The 25,050-nt window shown below is 56.7% G+C and overlaps 3 protein-coding genes across 12 annotated transcripts in view; 2 read left to right on the top strand and 1 right to left on the bottom strand.

Annotated features, from left to right (window-relative positions):
• The first annotated feature begins 224 nt into the window (after nt 1–224).
• On the top strand, nt 225–7,338 carry GRB7 (growth factor receptor bound protein 7). Of its 5 annotated transcripts, none has more exons than XM_041721536.2 (15): nt 225–313; nt 2,309–2,447; nt 2,538–2,682; nt 3,357–3,513; nt 3,592–3,713; nt 3,794–3,868; nt 3,957–4,094; nt 4,167–4,277; nt 4,395–4,493; nt 5,248–5,328; nt 5,402–5,518; nt 5,597–5,657; nt 5,750–5,837; nt 6,172–6,265; nt 6,339–7,338. In XM_041721536.2, exons 2-15 carry the CDS (start codon nt 2,317–2,319, stop codon nt 6,483–6,485), a joined length of 1,566 nt encoding a protein of 521 aa, XP_041577470.1. In that variant the 5' UTR covers nt 225–313; nt 2,309–2,316; the 3' UTR covers nt 6,486–7,338. The 5 variants fall into 5 exon arrangements, with proteins under 5 accessions (XP_041577470.1, XP_072775237.1, XP_041577469.1 ...); XM_072919136.1 differs by having other exon boundaries at nt 3,939–4,094; XM_041721535.2 differs by having other exon boundaries at nt 3,791–3,868.
• A 550-nt stretch (nt 7,339–7,888) lies between these two features.
• LOC100222686 (retinol dehydrogenase 8) lies at nt 7,889–10,663 on the top strand. Its single transcript, XM_030256435.4, has 6 exons — nt 7,889–8,086; nt 8,158–8,319; nt 8,949–9,128; nt 9,202–9,295; nt 9,386–9,569; nt 10,279–10,663. Exons 1-6 carry the CDS (start codon nt 7,990–7,992, stop codon nt 10,516–10,518), a joined length of 957 nt encoding a protein of 318 aa, XP_030112295.4. The 5' UTR covers nt 7,889–7,989; the 3' UTR covers nt 10,519–10,663.
• A 3,339-nt stretch (nt 10,664–14,002) lies between these two features.
• IKZF3 (IKAROS family zinc finger 3) overlaps nt 14,003–25,050 on the bottom strand; it is a 35,601-nt gene continuing 24,553 nt past the window's right edge. For 4 of the 6 annotated variants that reach the window (XM_030256197.4, XM_030256196.4, XM_072919088.1 and 1 more), the window contains 2 exons: nt 20,211–20,327; nt 14,003–16,528 (listed from right to left, as the gene is read on the bottom strand). In XM_030256197.4, coding sequence (XP_030112057.3) covers nt 15,825–16,528; nt 20,211–20,327 — 821 coding nt within the window. In that variant the 3' untranslated portion in view covers nt 14,003–15,824. The remainder of the gene's footprint in view (nt 16,529–20,210; nt 20,328–25,050) is intronic. The other 2 variants (XM_072919085.1, XM_072919087.1) reach the window with 1 other exon arrangement.

The raw sequence follows: 25,050 nt of genomic DNA, 5'->3' as shown, positions 1-25,050 counted from the left end.
GAACATCCCATGGGACCGTGTCCCCCCCACACTGCCCCAGGGGTCACCCCGGTGCATTGTGGGCAACTCCCCATCACCACCTCGGGGGGTGGCAGGAGGTGCGTTTGGGGGGTGCAGCCCCCCGGGGCCGGGCTGGACACCCCACGGGGGGCCGCTGGGGGTTCGGGGGGTCGCTGTGGGTGTGGGTGGGGGGCCGGGGCCGCCCGGGGCGCGGTGATGTCAGCGGGGGCGGGGGCAGGCGCAGGTAGATAAGGGCGGGGAGAACAGGAATCCCCGGTCCGCCGGGAGCTGCGGGACGCGGCGGGAGCTGCAGGTACGAGCGGGACCGGCCCGGGGGCTCCTGGAGCCGGGGGGGGTTCGCTGCTCATCCCGGGGGGTCGTTCCATCCTGCCGGGAACCAGCCCGGAGCTTTCCTTCGCTTCCCTGCGCCCCTTCCCGCCTTCCTCCGGCTCTTCCTCCTCCTCCTCACCCATCCCGCCGCGCCTCCTCTGCGCCCATGGGTGCCCTGTGCCCCCACTCACAGCGGGGTCCTGCTCCTTAATCCGGTGGTCCCCTGTCCCGGTGACCCTGCAATGCCATCCCCTCACGCTGGTGGCTCTGCCATCCCGTCCCTCAGCCCTGCACCCTTCATCTGGTGGCCCTGCTGGCCCTGGGGCCCATCCCGGTGCTCCTGACCCCCTCCAAGCCCCCACCCCATAACCCTGGTGGTCCCTGTCCCCTCACCCAGAGCCCTGTTTGTCCCCTGAGTGTCCCCACCCTGAGTGTCCCCACCCCGGGTGTCCCCACCCTGCCACGGCCACCAGGACAGGCTCACCCCGGGGTGACCTGAGGCCACGAGGGTTGGTGGCAGGGCCGTGTCCCAGCCCCAGGGCCCTGTCTGTCACCTCCCCTCTGTGTCCCCTGCTGTGTGTCACCCTGCCGGACCCCTGGCTGTCCCCGTGTCCCCACATCACCCCGGGGGCTGCCCAGGGAGTGGGGACAGGGCTGGCACAGGCGGGGCAGGGAGAGGAGATGGGGCAGAGGGGATGCAGGATGGGGACAGGGACAGGGACAGGGCAGGGATGGGGACAGGGACATGGCTGGGACAGGGATGGGGACAGGGACAGGGCAGGGACAGGGCAGGGATGGGGACAGGGCAGGGATGGGGACAGGGACATGGCTGGGACAGGGATGGGGACAGGGACAGTGACGGGGCAGGGATGGGGACAGGGACATGGCTGGGACAGGGACAGGGCTGGGACAAGGACAGGGATGGGGACAGGGACATGGCTGGGACAGGGACAGGGATGGGGACGGGGACGTGGCTGGGATGGGGACAGGGACACTACAAGGACAGGATGGGGACAGGGATATGACTGGGACAGGGACAGGACGGGGACAGGGGCACTGCAGGGACATGACAGGGATGGGGACAGGGACACTGCAGGGATGGGGACGGGGACACTACAAGAACAGGACGGGGACAGGGACATGGCTGGGACAGGCACAGGACGGGGACAACATCAGCCCTGCCCAGCCGTGGACTTGGCCCCGAGCGGCGGCGGGAGGCGGGCACGGGGCCGGGCAGCGGGCGAATGATTAACGCGCCTCTGCCCGGTGTCCCGGGACCGCCGGCTGCCACCGTGGATGCCACCGTGGATGCCACGTGTGTGTGTTCCGTGTGCCACCCCCGGAGCCCTACCGGAGCCGGGCCGGTGTCCGGTGGCTCCGCACGGTGGCACCGCGTGGGCGGCGGCACCGGGGCGTGGGTGGGGACCGGGGAGGCCGTGCCAAGCTCGGGGGGTTCCCACGGCGGCTCCCTCGCCCCCGGCTGCCGGCGCGGCCGCCCGGGCCCGGATGCCAGGGCGGTGAGGTGGAGCTGGGAGCGGCTGCCAGAACTGGTTTGGCCGGACCCGAGGAGGTGTTTGGGCTGAGCCCACGCTCGGCTTCCTTCTCTCCTCGGCGCCGGCACGGCTCGGCCTGGCAGAGCTCGGCCTGGCAAAGCTCAGCCCAGCATCGCCCGGTGCTCCCGGAGCTTTGCGTGGGTCCCACTTGGGATGTGGGGGATTTTTGGGGGGTCTCATAACGGGCTGTGCTCACCCCGGACAGCGCTGGGGGGATGGGGACACCCTTGGCAGCTCAGCCAGACCCCCAGGGCTTGTCTGGGCACCAGGGAAACACCCCCGAGTGGGTGCCAGGGTGGGAGCCTGTGTGGTGTACTCACCTGTGTGGTGTCCTCACCTGGCCATGGCCCCCCAAATGTAGCCGTGACCCCCCCGAGGGAACGAGGACGGACACAGGGAGCCAGACCCCCTCTCTCCCCCCACAGATAATGCCATGGAGGGGGGGGCTCAGCAGAGCAGCCTCTGGGAGCCCCCCGAGCAGGATGGGGGTCCTGGTGAGCGGGATGGGGGCGAGGGGCCGCCCGAGGTCCGGCGCTCACAGCCCCTCTTCATCCACGGCAGCAGGTGGGTGTGAGGCTGGGGGGGCTGGGGAGGGTAAGGGGGTGCTCAGGGGGGTCACAGGGGGTGTGGAGCTCATCCCCCCTGTGCCCACAGCCGGCAGCCGCCACAGGAGGAGCCACGAGCGTCGTCGCTGCCCAGCATCCCCAACCCCTTCCCCGAGCTCTGCAGCCCCTCCAACTCACCCATCCTGAGCAGCCCGGCCCTGGGGCAGGGACCCCCCCGCGAGGGCACCCCCCATGTGAGTCAGGGGCTGAGGTTTGGGACAGGGACACCCTGCACGGGCTGGGGAGGGGGTCCTTGGGGCAGGGACCCCCCCATGAGGGCACCCCCCATGTGAGTCAGGGGCTGAGGTTTGGGACAGGGACACCCTGCACGGGCTGGGGAGGGGGTTCTTGGGGCAGGGACCCCCCCTCGAGGGACCCCCATGTGAGTCAGGGGCTGGGAAGGGATGGGGGGCTGAGGTCTGGGACAGGGACACCCTGCAAGGGCTGGGGAGGGGGTTCTTGGGGCAGGGATCCCCCCACGAGGGCACAAGCAGGAGTCAGGGGGTTGGGGAGAGGGGAGGGTCTCAGCTCTGGGACAGGAACGTCCTCCCATGGAGGGTCTGGGAAGGGGTCTCAGCCCCTCTACAGAGATCCCACCCTCCTGAGGCAGGGGCCGAGGGGTTGGAAAGAGGGACCTGAACCCTGGGGAAGGAACCAGCTCCGAAATGAGTCAGAGCTCGGGAAGGGGGGATCCCACCCCTGCGACAGAGGTGGGGATTCCACCCGGGGGGATCCCACCCCTGTGACAGGAATCCCCTCCCACACCAGCTGGGCAGCAGGAGGTGGGGTGGGTGTTCTGTGGTTCAGCGGTGTCCCCTCGTGCCAGGGGCGGCCCTGACACCCCCTGTCCACTGTCCCCTGTGCCCAGGTGGTGAAGGTGTTCGGCGAGGACGGCGTGTGCCGCTCGCTGGAGGCCTCGGCGGGCACGACGGCGCGGCAGCTCTGCGAGACGCTGGTGCGCAGGACACGGGCGCTGCACGACCACAGCTGGGCCCTGGTGGAGCTGCACCAGCACCTGGCCCTGGGTGAGCGGCCGTGGGGGCACAGCAGGGGCACTGCCCGTGGGACCCCCAAACCCTCCTGACCCCCCTGTCCCCCCCCAGAGCGCTGCCTGGAGGACCACGAGTCGGTGGTGGAGGTGCAGAGCTCCTGGGCCCCGGGTGCCGACAGCCGCTTCGTGTTCCGCAAGAACTTCGCCAAGTACGAGCTCTTCAAGAGCAACGCGGTAGGTGGGCGCCCTCTGCCAGCCCCCCTTGGGGACCCTGAGCACCCAAGGGTCCCCGCTGAGCCTCGGTCCCCCAGCAGCTGCTGTTCCCCGAGGTGATGGTGTCCAGCTGCCTGGAGGCCAACAAGAGCATGGCGCACTCCGAGCTCATCCAGGTATGGGCACCGCGCCCGGCCGTGCCCCGGGGACCCCGCCGTGCCCCGGGGACCCCGCCGTGCCCCTCAGCCCTCGTGTCCCCCCCAGAATTTCCTCAACTCCGGGAGCTGCCCTGAGGTCCAGGGCTTCCTGCACCTGCGGGAGGCCGGCCGCAAGGTCTGGAAGCGTTTCCACTTCTCCCTGCGCCGCTCGGGGCTCTACTACTCCACCAAGGGCACCTCCAAGGTGAGGGCAGGGGGTTCTGGGGAAAGAGGGGGTGCAGCGGGGCCAACCCTGACACCCCCCACCACCCCCCAGGACCCCCGGCACCTCCAGTACTTCGCCGACCTCACCGAGTCCAACATCTACTACGTGACGCAGGGCAAGAAGCTCTACGGGACGCCCACCGAGTTCGGCTTCTGCATCAAGGTGGGGACGTCCCTGCCCGTGGCGGGGTCACTCCCTGCGCCTCCCCCTTGCCGAGGGCTCTGTGTCCCCTCAGAGCCACCCGGGGCTGCCCCGTGACGGCTCCGGCCTCTCCCGCAGCCCCACAAGGTGCGGAGCGGGGCCAAGGGCCTGAAGCTGCTGTGCAGTGAGGACGAGCAGAGCCGCAGCTGCTGGGTGGCCGCGTTTCGCCTCTTCAAGGTGAGCCCCACGCCGGGGGGACACTGGGGGGGTGGCAGGGGGACACTGGAGGGAATTGGGAGGGATAACGGGGGCGTTCTGGAGGGTGATGCTGACACGCTGTGCATCCCCCTGCAAACCTTGAAATAAGGAATGCTGGCTCGGAAATGCCCTGGAGTAGGACAGATGTTGTTGAGAGAAAAAGAAAACTGGAAAGCAAGTTTCAAAAGGTGGCCTTGCAAATAAGACAAGATACTTTGGAGAAATAGAACTGTGAAAGATGCATTGTAGTAGGGCCCACAGGGGGTAATTTTAGAGGGTTGGCTTTAGGGCATTTACAGCACAGGGTGGCAGAAGCTGAGAGGCCAAGGAACACTTATAATGTATGGTAATTAGGAAATAATTGGCTTCTGATTGTGATGGCGTGAATTATAACATCTGTACTGTCTCACCCTTCACATGAGACTGAAAATGGAATAAAAGCTTTTAAAACACCTCTCAGTGGCCCCATCTCTGGGTCAGAAAAGGGCTTAAGGTGACAGTGGTGGAAGGATGATGGGGGGACGATTGGGGGACACTGGAGGGATGCTGGGAAGGGGCTGGAGAGATACGAGGGTGGCAATGTGGAGGGGCTCTGGGGGGATGCTGGAGGGTGGCTGTGGAGGTCCCTGGGTGTCCCTGGGTGGCTGTGGAGGTCCCTGGGTGTCCCTGGGTGTCCCTGGGTGTCCCCTACCCCACAGCACAGCCCCCACAGCTGACGGAGCTGTTCCCCCAGTACGGGATGCAGCTCTACCGCAACTACCAGCAAGCGCAGGCACGACTGAGCCAACCCCCCTGGATCGGCCCCACGCCCCTGGTGAGTGTCCCCTCCCTGCCCCCGCAGCCCCCGGCCCGTGGGGACCCTCGGGTGACCCCCCTGTCCCCCCCAGCGAAGCGTCTCGGACAACGCGCTGGTGGCCATGGACTTCTCAGGGTGCACGGGCCGGGTGATCGAGAACCCCAGTGAGGTGCTGAGCGTGGCCCTGGAGGAGGCGCAGGCCTGGAGGGTGAGTCGGGGTGCTGGGCAGCGAGGGGGAGTCCCCCTGAGGCCACCCTAAGGTGCCCTCCTTTCTCTGTGTGCCCAGAAGAAGACGACGCACCGGTACAGCCTGCCCGCAGCCTGCCACAGCTCCCCGCTCAGCGCCGGTGAGACGTGGGCTCAGTGCCCAGGGAGGGGCCCTGCCTGGGCAGGGGGTGCCCCCCTCCCCAAATCTGACACCCCACCCCTCTCCTCGCAGCCATCCACCGCACCCAGCCCTGGTTCCACGGGCGCATCTCCCGGGAGGACACCCAGCAGCTCATGGGCCGTCAGGGCTTGGTGGATGGGTACGGCACCCTGGGGTGGGGGGCCAGGGTCCCTGGGGCTCCTGGGGACTCCAGGGAGGTTCAGGAGCACGGGGGTTACAGGGTCCTGCACGGGGGTTACAGGGTCCTGCACCTCCTGGGGGGATCCAGGACACATCTGGGGGTGAGGGGGGTGATCCCGGGGGGGTTGTGACTCCCAGGATGTTGCGGGGTTTGGGGGACACAGATTCCCAGAGATGCCAGGGGGTACCGGGCTACTCCCAGGTCTTTCCTAGGAGGTTTGTGGGACCCCATGGGTGACACTGGGAGGGCAGAGGGGACCTGGGGACGGCAGTGACACCACTGGGCCTCGCAGGGTGTTCCTGGTGCGGGAGAGCCAGCGGAACCCCAAGGGCTTCGTGCTGTCCCTGTGCCACCTGCAGCGCATCAAGCACTACCTCATCCTGCCCGTGAGTGCCAGCGTGGGGCTGGGGGGGCCGGGGGGGGCTGGGGACGGGGGTCCTGACCTGCAGCCCCCGGCAGAGCGAGGAGGAGGGTCGGCTCTACTTCACCATGGACGACGGGCAGACGCGCTTCGCCGACCTCATCCAGCTGGTGGAGTTCCACCAGATCAACCGCGGCATCCTGCCCTGCAAGCTGCGGCACTACTGCACCTGCGTGGCCCTCTGAGCCCTGGCACGGCACCACCGGAGCCTTTGGCACAGCCTGGCACCACCAGCATGGCAGGGTTTGGCTCGGGCTGGCACTGCTGGCATCCTTTGGCTCAGTCTCTCTGCCGACGAGCACGGCTTGAGACAGCCCAGCACCACCGGCATGGAGCAACTTGGCACAGCCTGGCACTGCTGGGATTGTTTGGCACAGCCTGGCACTGCTGATACGGCCCAGCTTGGCACAGCTGGGCACCACTGACGTGGCACAGCTCAGCACAGCCTGGCACTGCTGATACGGCACAGATTGGCACAGCTGGGCACCACTGACGTGGCACAGCTCAGCACAGCCTGGTCCTGCTGATACGGCACAGCTTGGCATGGCCCAGCGCCACCAACGTAGTTTGGCACAGCTGGGCACCACTGACGTGGCACAGCTCAGCACAGCCTGGCACTGCTGGCACAGCTTGGCACCAGTGGGATGGTTTGGCACAGTTTGGCACAGTCTGGCACAGTTGGGTGGTATGGCACGGCTTGGCACTGCCAGTATGGCACAGCTCAGCACAGCCCAGCGCCATCAGGATGATTTGGCACGGCCTGGCACTGCCAGCATGGCACAGCTCGGCACAGCCCAGCACCAGGACCCCCACACTCAAGCACTTTCTCCCCTCTGCCCTGCAGCACCAGCCCCGAGTGTCCCTGCAGGGGCCTGGCACTCCTTGCCCCACACCAGGGGGGTTTTGGGGTCCCCAGGAGCGGGGTCCCGGGGTGTGGGGGTGAGGGGGGCGCCCATCACCGTGTCCCCCACATCTCCTCGAGGCCAGTTAAACTGGGACATGTTTTATACCAGTGATAATAAAGGTTATTTTTGCAGAGTCCTGCCTCGTTCCTTCCCATCCCCAGAGCCCTCCCAGTGCCGGTGGCACACGGCTGGCAGTGTCCCCATCTCCCACAGTGCCCCCACGCCTGGCAGTGTCCCCATCTCCCACGGTGTCCCCATCTCCCACAGTGTCCCCATCTCCCACAGTGTCCCCATGCCTGGCAGTGTCCCCATCTCCCACGGTGTCCCCACGGCTGGCAGTGTCCCCATCTCCCACGGTGTCCCCACGCCTGGCAGTGTCCCCATCTCCCACGGTGTCCCCATCTCCCACAGTGTCCCCATCTCCCACAGTGTCCCCATGCCTGGCAGTGTCCCCATCTCCCACGGTGTCCCCACGCCTGGCAGTGTCCCCATCTCCCACGGTGTCCCCACGCCTGGCAGTGTCCCCATCTCCCACGGTGTCCCCACGCCTGGCAGTGTCCCCATCTCCCGCAGTGTCCCCACGCCTGGCAGTGTCCCCACAGTGCCCCGGGTGCCACACAGAGGCCCCTCTGTGCTGCCCGGGCACCACGTGCGGCTCAGCCACGCGGCCGCCGCAAATCCCCGGGAGGGGGGGATTATCCCGGGGGGATTACGGGCCCGGATTTGGGGGGGCCGGGGCAGCTGCTATAAAGGCGGGGGGCTGGGGCGGGGGACAGGCCGTGCCATGGCTCCCAGGACGGTGCTGATCACCGGCTGCTCCTCGGGCATCGGGCTGGCGCTGGCCGTGCGGCTGGCCAGGGACAAGCAGCGCCGCTTCCGAGGTGAGCGGGGCGGAGGGACCCCCCAAATCCGCGGGGAGAGCCCGCGGGGGCTGAGCCGCCGGTGCCCGCAGTGATCGCCACCATGAGGGACACGGGCAGGAGCGGGGCGCTGGCGGCGGCGGCGGGGCCGGCGCTGGGCAGGACGCTGGAGATCAAGCAGCTGGATGTGTGCGATGAAGGCTCCATCCGCGCCTGCCTCGACAGCATCCCCGGGCGCCACATCGATGTCCTGGGTGAGCACCGAGATTCTGTCCCGCTGTGACCCTCCGAGCTGGGGGCTGTCCAGCCCAGATTGTCCCCATGCCATTTGTGGGGACTGTTTGTGCTCCCAGCGCTGGCACCCTCCTTGCCAGGGCTGCCTCATGACCCTGACCCCGTGTACCAGGGACTGTCCGTGCCATGGACCCCCTGCACCAGGGACCCTCTGTGCTGGGACATCCTGTGCCAGGGACCCTCTGTACTGGGACATCCCTGTGCCAGGGACCCTCTGTGCTGGGACATCCCTGTGCCAGGGACCCTCTGTGCTGGGACACCCCTGTGCCAGGGACCCTCTGTGCTGGGACACCCCTGTGCCAGGGACCCTCTGTGCTGGGACACCCCTGTGCCAGGGACCCTCTGTGCTGGCACATCCCTGTGCCAGGGACCCTCCAAACTCGGGGCATCCCATTCTGGGGACCCTCCGAGCACAGGGGACCCTCTGTGCCAGCGGTCCCTCGTGCACAAGAGACCCCCTGACCCCACACACGAGTGACTCTCCATGCCAGGGTCACCCTGCACCAGGGACCCTCCACACCCAGGACACATGCCCAGAGTGTGGGATCCCCCGCCCAGGGCACCCCCCACTGATGCCCCCCGCCCACAGTCAGCAATGCCGGGGTGGGCATGGCGGGACCCCTGGAGTGCCAGAGCCTGGCGGCCATGCAGAGCCTCATGGACACCAACTTCTTCGGCCTCGTCCGCCTGGTCAAGGAGGTGCTGCCCGACATGAAGCGGCGCCGCGGGGGCCACATCGTGGTCATCAGCAGCATCATGGGCCTGCAGGGTAGGGGAAAATGGGGTGCCCTGGGGGGGAGCAGCCCCCGCCCAGCCCTGACTGGAGCTCCCCAACCATCCAGGCATCGTTTTCAATGACATCTACTCAGCCTCCAAGTTCGCGGTGGAGGGTTTCTGCGAGAGCCTGGTGGTGCAGGCGCTGCGCTTCAACGTGGCGTGAGTGCGGGGACAGGCAGCCGTGCTGCCACTGGGGCCGGGGTCTGGGGGTGCCCAGTGCCCAGTGCCCAGTGCCCCATCCCTGGGCAGGATCAGCCTGGTGGAGCCGGGGCCGGTGATGACGGAATTCGAGATGAAGTTGTACGAGGAAGCCGAACGCGCCGACTACTCACGGACCGACCCCGAGACGGCCGAAATCTTCACCAATGTCTACCTGAAGAACTCCAGGGATGTGTTCACCAGCCTGGGCCAGACCCCCGAGGACATCGCAGAGGTGACAGGCGGGCAGGGGGCCGCAGCGGGCTGGGGGTGCCCTGCTGGGCTGGGCTGGGCTGGACAGAGGTGTTAATTAATTAGCCCTAACAAGGAACGGCAATGCCCAGCCAGCAGCGGGGCAGCTCACACCCAGACAGCTCCATCCTGATGGGGCTGAGCCTGGCTGGGAATGGGAATAGGAATGGTGGTGGGACGGGAATGTGGATGGGAATAAGATGGGAAGGAAGTAAAGATGGAGATGGGAGGAAATGGAATGGGAATGAGAAAGGATGGAGACGGGGTAGGATGGGAAGGAGCTGGGGATGGGATAGGAATGGTGATGGGGTGAGGTGGGATGGATTAGAGATAGGATGGGTAAGGCTTAGGGATGGGGATAAGAAGTGAATGAGAAGGAGATGGGATGGGAATGGGGATAGGATGGGAATGGGGATAGGAGGAGAATGGGAAGAGAGGGGATGGGAATGTGAGTGAGGATGGAGGTGCAGATGGAGATGGGATGGGAATGGAGGTAGGAGGAGAATGGGGATAGGAGGAGAATGGGAAAGGAGGGGATGGGAATGTGAGTGAGGATGGAGGTGCAGATGGAGATGGGATGCAGACGTGGTTCTGGGGGATGGGTGGGGGACAGGCGTGGGATGGGAACTGTGGTGGGCCGGGGTGGGACTGTGGGGACAAGAAGGGGAGGACAGTCCCGTGCCCACGTGCAGCACACCCTGCGGGTGATCGAGGCGGCGCGGCCGCCGTTCCGGCACCAGACCAACGTGGCGTACACGCCGATGGCCGCGCTCAAACACGCCGACCCCAGCGGCGCCCTCATCACCGACGCCTTCTACAAGCTGGTGTTCAAGTACGACGCCGTGCTGCGCTTCGGCCTGCGCGCCATCCGCCTGCTCCGCTGGAACGCACAGAAGGTCAAGGCGGGCGTGCGGCTCCTGGGCTTTAAATAAGCCCTTGCGGCCCCTGGGCACAGCCCAGCCCGTCCCAGGGATGGGGACAAGAGGGCCGGGACCCGTGCAGGGTTTCGCTTCCCGTTCCCGGCCTGAAATAGCTCCCGCCGCCGCCGCATTAAAATGGGGAGGGTATTTATAACCAGTGCCGGGTGAGCAACGCAGAGCAGCTTCCTCCGGGAGTGCAGCGGCCGTGACAGAGCTGGAAGGGCTGGCAGCTGCCCCCTGCCTGCCTCCTGCTCCCCAGGGCACCTGTACCTCTGACTGACGGGCGTGTGACACCCAGGGGACCTCAGCCCGTCACCCCCGGGAGCTGCATCCTCCTTCCTCCAGGCGCTGCTGTGGGTTGGGAATGTCCCATGGGTGGGGGGCTCTGTGTCACCTCTGCCCGGGCACTGGGGCGGCACAGGGGGTGCAGGGGGTGTTGGGAGGGCAGAGAACAGGGTGACAGGGGTGTTTGGTGTGTTCAGAGGGGCTCGGGGGGTATTTGGGGTGCAAAGGGGGTGCAGGGACTGGTGCAGAGTGGGGGTGGGATGTATGATAAAGGCTGGGTACAAGGTGGGTGCAGGGGTGCCCAGCAGCTCACTCTGCCCCAGGGACTCCCCTCCAGCTCCCGGTGGGTGACAGCGGGGTGGGTTCACCCCCGGGCGCTGGCGTGTGGGTGCTTGGCGTGACAGCACCGGGAGGTGAGCGCAGGGGGAAACCGCAGGAGGCCCGGCATGAATCAGCTCGGCTGCTGAGAAACTTTCCTGGCTCCCCCCGCGCTCCCTGGCACAGCCCCCGGAGCCCTGGAGAGACCCCCCGGCCTCCCGTGCCAGGGCTGGATGGCAGCGGCTGCAGCTCCGTGTGCCTCGCACGCGGTCTCTCCGAGCTCCGCCGGTCCCAGGGACCGCGGGCACAGCATGGAGGTGGGGAAGGAAATATTTTTGCATGATCCCCCCCTTCTCGCACGAGTTAATGGCAAAGCAGTGGTGGGACCGTGTCCCCGGGGTGATGGCAGCACCTGTGGGACGTGCAGGGGTGACATCAAAGCGGTGACAGTGTCGCTGCCTCCCCCCGCTGCGGTTTCTGCAGATTTGACTAACTTTCTCCGCTTGGGGGGCAGGATGGGGGTGGAGGGGGGGGGGGGTAGGCGTGACTCTGCCCGGCCCCGGGGAGCAACAAGGGGGGCCCCGGTACAAAGCCACAGCTGTGGGAAACCAGGCTGAGGGAGGACAGGACCCCCCTCATACACCCCCAGCCCCACGGCATCCCCCAGTGCCCGGGGGAGCAGCAATGGGGCTGGTGCTGGGGGAACTGGGGGCAGCAGGATGAGCCCCAGCCCTGCTCCCAGCCTTGCTCACGGCAATCCTGGGCAGAGAGAGGGGGGACCACGGAGCTGCTGAGGGTGAGGGGATCCCCAAGCCGAGGGGAGCCCCTGAGTTATGTTGGAGGATGAGGAGCATCACCTCCCACTTGCAGCATCCTCCGTGGCCGAGCCCAGGGCTCCTATCCCGGGGCGCCGGGGTGGAGGCGCTGCCGCAAGGGCCGGAACCGTGAGGGTTGGAAGTAGATTCTTCTAAAAACAATCGTCTGCTGGGACTTTCCTGTCGCCAGCGTGTGACAATTGCCAGCCGCTCCCCGTGTCCTCGATCCCCCGAGGATTTCGCTGCCAGGTGCCGACTCGCTGCCATGCAAATGTGGCGCCAGATATAACCGGGCTGGAGGGGCTGGAGGAGCCGGTTCGGTGGCTCCCCGGGGGCTTCACTTCCCTCCCGGCGCAGCGAGGGGGGCATCAGGCGTGACACAAACCCGCTGTCCCCGCGGTGGTGCCCCGGTGACAGCCACGGCCCTGTCCCCGCGTGTCCCGGTGGGAGCCCCGGCGCTGCGGAGCTGCCCCGTGGCGGTGCCAGAGCTGGGGGCGCTGCCAGTGCCCCTTCCCGCTGAGCACAGCACGGAGCTGGCTCTGCCCACCCCCTGCCCCCCGGGTTGGGAACCCGACCCACGCGGAGGGTGGGAGAACGCGGCCAGGTCGGGCAGCGTGACTCAAAGCACGGCTGGGGAACTGGGACACCGGGGAGGTGGTGACAGTGACTCAGTCCTCCCTGTCCCCTGCCGGCACCGTCGCGTTTTGGGTGCAGGAGCCGGCCGGGATGCTCCAGGGATGCAGACCAGCAGCCGGAAGTTTGATGGGATTTTTTGTGCATGAAGAAGCGAGTTTCAACACGACGACAGGAGAAACGAGTTCCTCTGTGCTCTATCACGATCACGGCTATCAGCAGATAAGGATCTCTCTGTCACAACACCAACTGAAGGTTTCTGCAAGCCTTCAAGGAGTTTGGCTCCAGGCGGGAGAAGGCTGAGGGGGTTTGGATCAAACCAATTCTTATTAAGGGACAAACCAGGATGGGAAGAGGCCGTGGGACTCGCTGTCCGCAGCCCCGAGCCCCTCTGTCTCACCCAACCCAGGGGAAAGACCCCTCGGTGTTTGTGCGGCACCCGGGCTGGGAGGAAGTGAAGGGAAAAGAAAAAAAAAAAAAAAGGATCCTCTGACTTTCTTCTCGGTTTTTTTTTTCGTTTCTGTTTCTCAAGCGTGTCCAGCTCTTGTGGCAGGAGGTGTAGGGGGGGAATGAAACAAGCGCGAACAACGTCAGCCTGGTAAGGCAGGTGCTAAAAGGGCCGGGGGGTTGTGTGAGCCTCCACCCTCCGCCGCCGGGATGTTTCCATCTGCCTGACACAGCCCCGGAGCCACCAACCCACCCCACAGCCCGAGCGTGGGGCTGAGCTGCCCCCACCCCACAGCTCTCGGGAGAAACCGCTCCTCTGTTAACCAACCCCGTGTCCAGCACCATTTTCCAGCAGTCAGAGGAGCAGATGATGTTATTTTACACCTCTGACTGAGTAACTGGTTCTGCTGAGCACAGCCTCCACCATGGCTCGGCGCCCCGTGGGGACACACCACAGCCACAGGTGTGCTGCTCACAGCTTCCATCACACCTTTAAGCATCAGAGGCTCATTTCTTGGTGCTAAAAGCTCCTTCCCTGAGCTTCCCCTGCCCACTCGTGAGGTGTAATTCATCAGTGAATGAAGAACCAAGCGGGACAGACACACCAAGGCACTGCAGAATGCTCCAAACCTGTTCCAGACCAAAATAACCAAGCCATGAGCAGAATAAATCAGGCTTTGAAGCAGTACCAGTGGTTTTCCCATCTGTTTTCTCAGGCAAGGTGGTTTCCAGAGCTTCTCCAAGCTTAGAGACTTGCCCTGGACCAACACAGCCCCTCCACATCCAGACATGGCCCAGTGGGATTCCCATCTCCCAAGCCAGGGCAGCACTGTGGGACAGGGGTGAATGATCAGGTGTGAAGGGAAAATTCATGTGTATTCTTAAATGAATCCAATCTACTTATGGAGAATCAGATTTTTGGATGGCTCTAGGAGATCTCTCTCTGCTGATTCCTTTAAGAACCTGCCTTTGCCTGCCCTCGAGTCAGGACATCATCATTATTTAAATATTTTATTCATTTATTGACAATTCTTTGGTCTTGAAAACTAAGCCGTTGAAAAGCAAGCTCGTCACAAAATTAGAAATTGATAAAGACAACCACAATGTCCTAAAAATGTCGGACTTAGAAATGTCAGGGCAGCAGTGAAACCTTCTCTTTGTTCTCTGGGAATCCTCTCACCCCCCTTCCCTCTCTTTTCTGGACCCAAAAGCTTGGCCCTTGGGGCTGATCCTTGGTGGAACTGCAGCCTCCCTCACAGGTGGAGCATTGCTCACATTGTGAGCATTGGTGGAACATTGGTCACATTGTGACACAGGTGTTCACTTGGGGAGAGATAACACACACTTTTCTCATGATGGAGCTCTTGGAAACATCCTAAACCTGCTTTACAGCTCCACACATAACAGCAGAAGGGTTCTTAAGCCTAGGGATAGCAGGATCCTGGATTAGCACTTCCACAGCACTCTGGATACTCAGACACACTGCAGGCTGATTTATCCCTCTCCAGATCCACCTTTAGTGGGAAACATGAGTATAAATTTCTTATTTTGTACCTTAAAATTCAGGGAGGAAATAATTAAGCCCAAAGAATTCAGAGGGAGGGATGAATTTCGGTACTTCTTGACCCTCATCTCTTCAGCCTTCCCTCAGGGAAGTGACTGGATCACCAGGGACAACACAAAAGCAACACAGCTCTCAAACCACACAAGAGATGCAGAAAGTCCATCAGAACACTCCTAACTATGGGATACAAAAATATTTTGCAAAGACTAAACCTTCACTCAGCAAAGCCCTTACCAAACCCCTCTCCAGTACCAGGGACACCAAGACAGCTGCAGGGCCATGGGGAGATTCCAAGAGCTGTTGTAAAAACCAGTTCAGAGGGATGGCACCTGCTCAGGGCGTGGAGCAGCACCTCCCGAGGGCTGTCCTGGTCTGGCTGTGGCTCTCACACCCCTGCCCGGGGTCTCACCTGTCCACAGCCAGCCAGGGCCACCTGTGGGGACACGGATGGCACGGCCACATGTCCTGCTGCGGGAGCAAGGCAGAGGCACAACACACAGCACAGATTCATCCTCATTCTTGGCACCCATCAGAAAGGAGGAGTTTCCAGCAATGAAAATCGGGATTTCCTCCAGGCCACATGGATGAGCCAACCAGTGACCTCACTGGGTATCCCAAAAATATGTACTGTTAAAAAATCCCAACTCCAATTAGGTCTCATTTCTTATTTTCCTCTTACTGAGTAACTTTAAAGAAAGTCAGCAGTAGGGTAAGAAAAGTGAAAGTGTGCCACACTCTTGTTAGGGCTTAGGGGAAAAGCTTTAAAGAGGAATTAATAATCCCTCCCTTTTCTTGTCCTCATTTTCCTTGTTTTGGTGATGAGCCACTGGAGGCCATTGGGATTATAACTAGGAAAAGCTCCTCCAACACACCTCTGACTATTCACCTGAATGAGCAGGGGAATTGGCATGAAAACCTTTTGTGCTGACTTAAAGCAAACTCTATAAAAACAAACACAAGTTAAAAATTGAAAACATCGTAAATGACTCTGAAGTTTCACAAAAATAAAGTTCATATCAAAAACAGTCTCTGCTCCTGGTGTTACCCACAGTCCCCCTCACCACAGCAGCCAGGCAGAGATGCTACAGAACACTGAATTATTGAGAAAGACAAATTTAAAAAGGCGCCACCTCCTCGTGACACACTTAAAACTGGCCTAGAAAAATACTGAAGAAACTTCATTATACTAATTAAAACGCCGACCAACCTCCCCTCCGATGGCAAACGCAGCCTTTGACCTTGGAGAACCGGTCCTTTCACTTGAGCACGACTCTGTGCTCTCCCCGAGCTATGTGTGAGGAGAACTCGTAGCGGTCGTGGCTCCGGTAGCCGCAGACGTTGCACTCGAAGGGGTCGCGGAAGCCGTGGCAGCCCATGTGGATGGTGAACATCACGTAATCCAGGAAGAGCACGCGGCAGTGGTCGCACCGGTACACCCCGATGGCCTCCCCTTCCTTGTTGATGACCTTGAAGGCGTCGCGTGGGCAGATGGCGGGTGGCTTGATGATGTCGTACGGCCTGGGGAAATCCTTCAGCGCCTGGAGGCCGTTGCGGCTCGGAGCCGGGATCACCTGGCTCTGGTGGAAGGCGGGATTGGGCCTCTCCTCGTGGTTGCTGTCAGTGTCTGTGGAGTCGTGGCCGCTGTTGTTCGGGGAAAGGCCCCTGTCGGATGAAAGGCTCTTGTCCCTGAGGTGGCCGTGGCTCTTCTCGGCCTCGGGCGCGGTGCCGTTGGGGACGTCGGCGCGGGGCAGCGGCAGCGGGTACAGGCTGCTGATGACCGGCACCATCTCGGCCGTGGGCGCCGGCGGGGTCTGCACCAGCGGCCGCAGGGCCTCGGCCCCGAGGTAGGTGATGGCGTTGTTGATGGCCTGGTCCATCATGCGCCCGTGCATCATCTCGCTCTCCTTTTCGTACAGGAAGCTGGAGTTATAACTGACATCGAAGCTGGGTCGTTTCTCACCTGGGAGAGATGAGAGGTGATAATTACCTGAGTGGGTAAAGAGCTGTTTAAACCCTGTGATGATTCTTCTAAAGGGTAGAAATCTCTGGGAATGGGGGATGATATGTTCTCTGCTGAAAGAGGCTGTTCTTAGACACAAGTCACTTTTGGGTGGGGTATTTTTTTATTTCATATTTTTTTTAAATCTCAGACTTAGAAGCAAGCCAGTCTAATAAAGGAGATGGTCAGGGTACTTTCTGAGAGATTAATCTTTGACAAGTCCTAGGACACTGAAGTCAGTTTTCCTCACTGCTTTGACAACTACATTTCCTCTGCACCACGTCTGGCTTCTTGGACCTCTACACAGGTATTCAGGTAATCTAATATTGGCAGATATAAATATAGGTATAAACCCCCCACAGTTAAGGTCACTTGATACAGGGTTAATGAAAAAAAAAAAAAAAAGTTTTCTTTTGGGCATGCTGGGGCTTGGAAAGCTCTGGGCTGGACAAAAGTGGAGGAGAGTGCACCTGGAATTCTGCTCACACCTCTCTGGGCAGCACAGTGCAACTCCTGTTCTCTGTGCCAGCTGCAAGGAGGAAATAAACTGCACCCCAAAAGCACTAAAGACATTTTGGAGGTGAATGTCTAGAAATAAGTAACTGAATTCTGTGGTTACTAAAAGTATAAATTTGTTCATAGCTTAAAAAAAATACAAAAAAAAGACCAGATGAAAGGTTTCACATGCAAGTGACTCGCAAACATTAGATCCACGAATCTCTTAGTTACTGTAACTCGACTGGTGCAGATGTTTATCAGTCACCTGTCAACACCGTGACTCAATGTGTATGAAACTCGCGGGGTTTCACTGCAGAGGCAGAAAACCAGGAGCTCACGTTTCTCTTCTAAAACACTCCAAAAGGTTAACGAACCACAGGAGTATAACTGCTTCCAGCCCGCAGCACCACTTGCCGTCCAGCTTCACATGGAAGGAAACAAAATGCTGCAGTACTTTTGGGTGACTCATAAAACCAGTTCCAGCCAAGTGAAAGATGTGAATAAATTGGAATTTAAGAAGGAAAAAAAAAAAACCAAAACAACAAAAAATAGACGAGGTTCTCTATAAACTTTGGTGTTGAGTCACTGTTGTAAAGTGAGATAGAAAAACACAATGTATGATCATAGGGTTGGGGAATATCCTGAGTTGGAAGGAACCCCCAGGACCATTGAGTCCAGCTTCTGAATGATCACTGAGGGTCTCACAGTGCTCTGTGATTCCACTGTCCTGGTGGATTTTAAGGTCCCCCACGAAAAGGCTCTGACGAGGGGCCTGGTGCAGAGGTGAAGAGTCAAATGCAGGGTGTGGTGGTCCCTGCCTTTGTGTGGGACTTGGACTGGTGCACACGAGGCAGCTACTGAGGATGGAAATGTGAAAAATAAAGTGGGTGAGACTCCTGGTGCTTGTCTGAATCTCTGCAGAGCCCTCCAATTATAATAAACGGGTTTTTCTTTCTATCAATAGACTTCATTCAGAGAAACGAGCCAAACAAAGATGCCTTGTTAGTGTATATCCCTGTCCCTGCTTCCTGACTAAATGAGGCATCAGCACTCATTCCCAGATTTCCCAAAGAATCTCTGCACTGGCCTGGCAGATCCGAGCTCTGACAGGGACAGGTCAGAAAGGCACAGGAGTCAGACCAAGGTCGGACAGCCTGCTCCTGAAAACATGCTTCCCAGGAATACAGAGGACTGAGAGGGGAATGTTTGCACATGCAATTTAACAAGAAAAATCACAGAAGTCCTAGAAAAACAGCAAGTTTCAAAAATTGGTTATTTTGTGCCTTTTGGTGATCTGTGATGGTTTCTCCAGCTTCTCCACACTATCACCTGTGTGTGCAGTGCCAGTTCATGCCATCCAGTGCTAGCACAAATCCCAGAGGATCTGGGCCACACAGGAACTCACTGGCTCACAGAGGAAACCCCAAACCCACCCATTCTTCACGTTAGGCTTATGCTGAGGGGGTGCATCCTGCTGCAGACGTATTTAATAAAATACATAAAGGTCAAACTGGTGGTGATTGCACAATGAGAGAGCTGAAAAAATGCTAAAATAGAGGAAGCTAAAGGATTACAAACCCATTTGCATTAGTATTGCTTTTGGAACCAAAGCAATACTTGCTTACACATCTTGCTTTTGGAAGCGAGATGTGTAAGGGCCAAGCCTCACAGGCCCAGTTTCAATCCTGAGCACCAAAGAGACTCAGATGGAGTGTGCTGGTCTGGCTGTGCAGTGAGGTGACCTTTAGAAAGCCACACTAAAGTAAAATAAATAAATAAATTAGACCAGTTTTCATAGATGAAAGCCCAGTGCTACCCACCAAATCCAGTAAGAGCTTCATTACCTTCAAAACCTGAGATGGTTCCCTGCGTGGATGGATCCATCTGCACAGTTTTACCTGGATGGATCCAACTGCTCACCTCTACCTGCATGGATCCAGCTGTTCAGCTTTACCTGCGTGGATCCAGCTGCTCACCTTTACCTGCGTGGATCCAGCTGTGCAGCTTTACCTGCATGGATCCAGCTGCTCACCTTTACCTGCGTGGATCCAGCTGTGCAGCTTTACCTGCATGGATCCAGCTGCTCACCTTTACCTGCATGGATCCAGCTGCACAACTTTACCTGCATGGATCCAGCTGTGCAGCTTTACCTGGATGGATCCAGCTGCTCACCTTTACCTGCGTGGATCCAGCTGTGCACCTTTACCTTGCTCAGGAGGTGGTGCATCCCGTGCTGGGGTTTGGCTGCAGCAGCCCTGGGAGCCCTGCCTGCCCTCCCAGCCCACACCTCTCACACGTGGGTACAACACGGAGGGTGAACTTTATATTGAGCCATAAAAAAAAAAAAAAAAAAAAAAAAAAAAAAAAAAAAAGTGCTCTTTACCTTATATAACCCCACAAAGAGCACAAATAAGGCTTCGTCAGCACCAATATTATATAACTGCTGACTAAGGGTTTTCCTTAGGACACAGGGTTGTATTTTATTTTCTTAAAGGCAGGTTGATGAAATAAGACTGGCCAAGAGGGTGGTCAGGTGTTTGCTGAAACCCAGAACCTGCCTAACTAGTATTTAAGATCCCCAACATGCAAAACTCTGATCATGTTCAATTAAATGCAAAGAAAATACTATGGAAACATCTGCTTGCTTAAATTACCACAAGAAAGGATTTGATATTTTTTAATCCTAGACAAATTTACTAGAATGACTAAGAGAAATCCAATACTTTTCTGCCTTTAGGCCTTATTCCAACATGTATCCTGCAAGAATCTTCAGCTCCTGCTGAGAAAACATTAACCTTCCTATTCTTTGCCTGTTCTAGATCCTAGCAGAGGACATTTCAAATACATAGGTACAGAAATGGCATGTGGAAGCTCATAAAACATATTTATAAATCACCTACATAAAGACACACAACACAACAGTAGCTTCCACCCAGTCTAAGCAGCCAACAGAATAAATTATTTTTCTTTAATCAACCCCTTACAACAAATTGCTAAAACCCCATAACAAAAATCTGTTACTTTATTCTTTTGTATTAGATGCTAAGCTTGAGCAGGATATTCAAAAGAAGCAGAGGCATTGCCCTGTTGGTTACCGACCCACACATATTTAACTGTTGCAGATGAAAAGGGGTTTTGTTCTTACCAATAAATTTCTGAGGCATTGAGCTTTTTCTCTTTGCCACGTTGCTCGCTAGCCTGTCCAGCACAAGGGCTCTTTCAGTCCCCATCTCTGCCTTGATGTGCCTTGCCTCCACGCTGGCTAGGTTGGAAAATGTGAAAAGGAAGGAAAAAAAAAGAGAAAAAAACCACAACACGTAGGTGAAAAGGAAAAAAAAGAAAGATTAAAAAAAAAAAAGAAAGAGCTGACTGGTTTAATCTCCAATCGGCCACATAACTGGAGGAAACAGTTTGGAGATCTAATGCAAAGCTGGTTTTGCTTTTTCTGTCATTCCTGCTCTCTGGGCACCCGTTGTGGTCAGTGGCAGCACAGCCCTGAGCTCACTCGGGGGAGCACAAACCAGAACTGTCGTCAGCAAGAGGAAGTAAATGAACTGGCTGGAAGGTTGGTTAAATTGCAGATGGAGAGAGAAGCTCTGCTGGCCTTTCTTTTTTATTCTGAGTAAGGCTGGGTGACACCTGCACACTCAGTGTTTCAAGCTGCAGGAGGAGACACTCAGTGTTCTTGCTTAACTTTTCAGATATCAGTCATAGATGTCTTAACGAATCACTAAGAAACTTGTATGATATATATCAGTGTTCCAGTAAAATAAAAGCCATAAAACCTTTCAAAATTCAAAATTTTAATATTTTTTTCCCCAGGTGTTACTGTGACTTTATATTTTTTCCCTAAATGCTATAGCTAAAACTAACTATGAATGTTTCTTCTGTGTTTTAAAGCTTGTTACAACCTCCCAGATTTCTAATTTTTGGAAAAGTACCTGTGCCCTGTGATGACTCCCTTGGGATTGAGCCTATTAAGGCTCTTCCCATTTTCCAGAGCTCTCCTCAGCTGTGCTAAGCAGTGCCCAGCACTGCACAGAAGCTGGGCTTGCTCTCAGCTCCTGGAGGCTGCAGAGGCCTTGAGCTGGAGAGCTGCCACCTCATATTGCTACTACCACACTAATACTGATCGTAACTGCTGTGGCTTCCCCCCCAAATCCTGCTCAAACCTCAGCAACACCCATCTGGACTGGTACTTTTATGTTAAAAATTATAATGAAGAGTAAACTCATTGCTAAGAGTAGCAGCGGCAGGGATCACTGTTGAGAACTGGACACATCCTAATGGACTGCCCAGGTCTGTAGGAGATGGGATCTACAAGCTGAGGACAATGAGGGGTGATTTACTTTGCCAAGGTGGTATAAAAGATTGGATCTCACTGTGAAAGAATCCTGGATGCTGTGTTGCTGTACATACACCAACAAATCTAAATATAGAATCATGGAAACATGGAATGATTTTAGTTGGAAAGGACGTTGAACTTTATCCAGTGCCCCACTCTGGCATGCTCATGGGCACCTTCCATTATCCCAGGTTGATCCAAGCCCTGTCCAGCCTGATGCTGGACATTTCCAGGGATGAGACAGTCACAGCCTCTCTGGGGCTCACCACCCTGCCAGGGAAGAATTTCCTCCTAGCATCCCATCCAACCAAGCCCTCTGGAAGCCTAAAACCATTGTCCCTTCTCCTGTCACTCCCTGCCTGTTTAAAAAATCCTTCTGCCTCCTTTTCATAAACCCCTTAAGGCACTGGTAGGCCAAAATGAGGTCTCCCTGAATATATGAAGCATAACTTAAGTAAGAGACAATCAGTGCCAGAGGAAAGCAATAGGAAAACTTTGGTATCACTTCAGTCCTGCTAAACACAAATTTATTGAGTATCAGACTTAAATTTCTGTTAGCCCAGTAGAGCAAGTGCTGAAAGTGCAGCTTCATCCTTCCCAGCCCTGTGCAGCCTTTTCCCTGAGCGTTTCAGTTCGTCCTCTGTACCTGTTTGTCAGTGCTGCTCCTGATAACACGAGTTTCAGTCAGCACAAACCATGACTCACCAAACCTCAGCCAGAACTATTTGTTCATGTTTGTTCAGCAGTTTGAAAACGTAAAGTGTTTCAGAGGTACTTGGTGCCACAAACACTGGCTACAAATATGAGTCAGGGAGGATGGGATAACAGGGCCTGGCTCCACTCAGTCACAGTCCTGGAACCTTGGGATGTACGTGACAGCCAGCCCTGTGCAGGGCATGAAGTGCCTTGAAGGTAATAACACACTGCTCTTCTAGTCTCAATTTTATTCCAAATTACTCCAGTGTGTTTGGAGGTTCCCATAAATATATTCATCCTTGCTCCCAGCATGAAATACCCAGACACGATGGAAGAGCTACACAAAGTGAGACCAAACACCAGGTTAAGGTGACACTCTGAGGGGAAGGGAGTGAGGTAGAGTGTAATTATCTGCTTGGGCCAAAAGCTCTAGTTGGGTCTTGAAAATTATAGGGTTTTTAATCTCAGGACTTCAGTTTAATTCTCATGCTCCAAAGACTGGAATATGCAGCTTTATATTAGCTTTAGATGACTGTAGTCCAAGGTTTGAACTACCCCCAAACTCAGAGCCTCATAATCTTGGCTGGATCATTACACAAGTCATTAACAACAGTAACCTAAATTAAAAAAAAAACAAACAATAACCCTGAACAAAATAATACAAATGTTGCTGTGTACTCAAAAATGCAATTTTTTCTTTGTAAAGATAAAAGAAAAAAACCCACAATTTGCCCATATCATAAAAGCAGCTACCTGATCCCTGCCAGTTCTTTGTTTTTTGATTTTGTTGTTCTAGTTCCTCTTTTCCTCAGTTTTTACCTCGAGGAGTTGCACTCTGTGGACCCATGGGTTGCTCTAGTAAAGCTTTAATTCCACATTTTCTGGGTCTTTTTCCTTATCCTGGCAGGACTCAGCTCAGAGCTGCTCTCAGCCCTCCCAGCCTCAGAAGTACACTGGAAGCTGCACGTAGCACATCAGGGGTGACTTGTCAACGTTATTTATGTGCCACCAAGGGAACTTTAATTGTTAAATTAATGTCAGGAGGGCAAACAAGGGCTTCCTGCAGGAATAACAGAGCCTTTCCTCAGAGGAGATCTGCAGAGACAGTAACTATTGACCTACATAACATGCTCTGGGACTTCTGTAGAATCAATCTTGCAGTTTCATGGTTCTCTGCCCTTTCATTTTAATGCTGAGGGTCTTTGCCTTCACATTAAGATTTCTGACTCCTTGCTACTGGCTAATTTTTCCTAAAGAAAAAATAATCTCTATTTATGGGCCACAAAAGGTCTTTGATGACATTTCAACAACCTGACCTTAGGGAAACAATGTCTGCTCCCAGTAAGATGAAGGTGGTTATACAGGTTCTCATCCATAACAGTGTTCTCTGTACCCAGAAACCAACTGAAAATTTTCTCATCCAACTTTTTCTTCTGGATCACATATTGAACAATCCAAGAAAAATATTTAGCATTTAGTAAAAAGTTTTTTAATTACTCCAAATTCTCTAAAGGCTTCTCAAACATAGAGAAGTAATCACACCCTGTGTCCCTCTTCAATTATCCTCCCTCTGGATGATTCCACTGTACATGGCAATATAAATAAATAATTATATTACTGTAACATGGATCTAAAAATAAAATTCAGGCTGGACTAACAGAAATGGTCAAGTGCTTTGCTTAAAATTATGCTGAGAAGAAAAACAAATACAGAAAATCCTGACTTCCAAAGCACTGAACATACAGCAGCCTGGGATCTTGGGTTATCCTGCAAGCTTAGGGCTCTGATGGCTCACTGCAGGGCCAGAAAGCAAAAAAAAAGTCTCTGCAGATGCTGAAAGGGACTCTGCAGCTTAAATAAATCTCCTTGTCCCTTTTGGTCAGATCTGATCAGTGGCTCTGGAATTACATGGGAAGTTGAGCTCCTAAGCATGGAATTTTATATGGTATAAAGATGGGGTTGCTCTCAGCACCTTTACAGCTGGGTGCCCCTCTCCTGCTCAGCCAGCACCAGGGCTGAAGATGGACTTCACACCCCCACTGAGAGATCTCCATGCTGCCTGCAGTGCTGCTGCCTGTCTCAGTGTACATTTCAGCTGTAATCCTGCCTGGATAAAGCACTGCCAGAGGAGCACTGTCCTGACACCGTGAACTATCCATTAGGAAGGACTCTTTATGCTGCTTGTGAGTGGTGGGTGAGGAGCCACCTCTCCAAGCAGTGCAGTCCCCTGGCCATCATGGGTTCACTGAAGGGTTTGGCTTGGGAGAGACCTTAAGGATCATCTGTACCACCCTGACATGGACTGGGACACTTTCCTCTAGCCCAGGTTGTTCCAAGCCTTGTCCATCCTGGCCTTGAACCATCCAGGGATGGGACATCCATCTCAGGGCCACCATGTCCCCCTGTAGCTGGAGAGAGAGCGGCTGCTGTCCCAACACCAAGCACACCCAGCACTCACCCTGCACTGAGCTGTTCCCATAGTGTGGTTTCTGCCACACCAACCAACGTGAGTAGAATTTTTAGAATGTGCAGATAATGTTAGCAAAGCCCTCAAGTGCAAAGCTGAAATTAGAGGCATTGTTTCCTGTAGCATCTCTGTGTGGTCACTCAAGAAGGGAGAGTGGAACGGAGTTGGGTGATTGTGCAATGAGAACAATGTGAGAGAGATGGTTATCAGGGACAATGCTCCAACTATATTGTTGCATGAAACTTCTCTTTTAAAAATATTTCCACATTTAGAACATGCAAGAATGGCATTAAAAAGCAAATAGAATGGTTACTATTGTCCTGATGCTTTTAAATATTTTAATCAGTTAGAAATGACAGCATGTAGAGCACTTCCATGTCTAAAGATGGCTCCATGTCAGAATTATAGAATTGTGGAATGGTTTGAGTTGGAAGGGACCTTAAAGGTCATCCAGTTCCACTCTCCTGCCATCAAAAG

Source organism: Taeniopygia guttata, chromosome 27 (genome assembly GCF_048771995.1).
Source record: "Taeniopygia guttata chromosome 27, bTaeGut7.mat, whole genome shotgun sequence".
NCBI lineage: Eukaryota > Metazoa > Chordata > Aves > Passeriformes > Estrildidae > Taeniopygia > Taeniopygia guttata.
The sequence above is the reverse complement of the archived record's forward strand: the minus strand, read 5'-3'. Positions and strand labels throughout refer to the sequence as shown.

Excerpts from the sequence above, each read along its gene's own strand:
- GRB7 (XM_072919135.1), top strand. The coding sequence starts at position 2,317 with ATGGAGGGGGGGGCTCAGCAGAGCAGCCTCTGGGAGCCCCCCGAGCAG. Across the intron at positions 2,683-3,356 it reads CCCGCGAGGGCACCCCCCAT|GTGGTGAAGGTGTTCGGCGA; the intron begins GTGAGTCAGGGG and ends CCCTGTGCCCAG. Across the intron at positions 4,494-5,247 it reads CCGCGTTTCGCCTCTTCAAG|TACGGGATGCAGCTCTACCG; the intron begins GTGAGCCCCACG and ends CTGTTCCCCCAG.
- LOC100222686 (XM_030256435.4), top strand. The coding sequence starts at position 7,990 with ATGGCTCCCAGGACGGTGCTGATCACCGGCTGCTCCTCGGGCATCGGG. Across the intron at positions 9,296-9,385 it reads GCGCTGCGCTTCAACGTGGC|GATCAGCCTGGTGGAGCCGG; the intron begins GTGAGTGCGGGG and ends ATCCCTGGGCAG. Across the intron at positions 9,570-10,278 it reads CCCCCGAGGACATCGCAGAG|CACACCCTGCGGGTGATCGA; the intron begins GTGACAGGCGGG and ends GCCCACGTGCAG.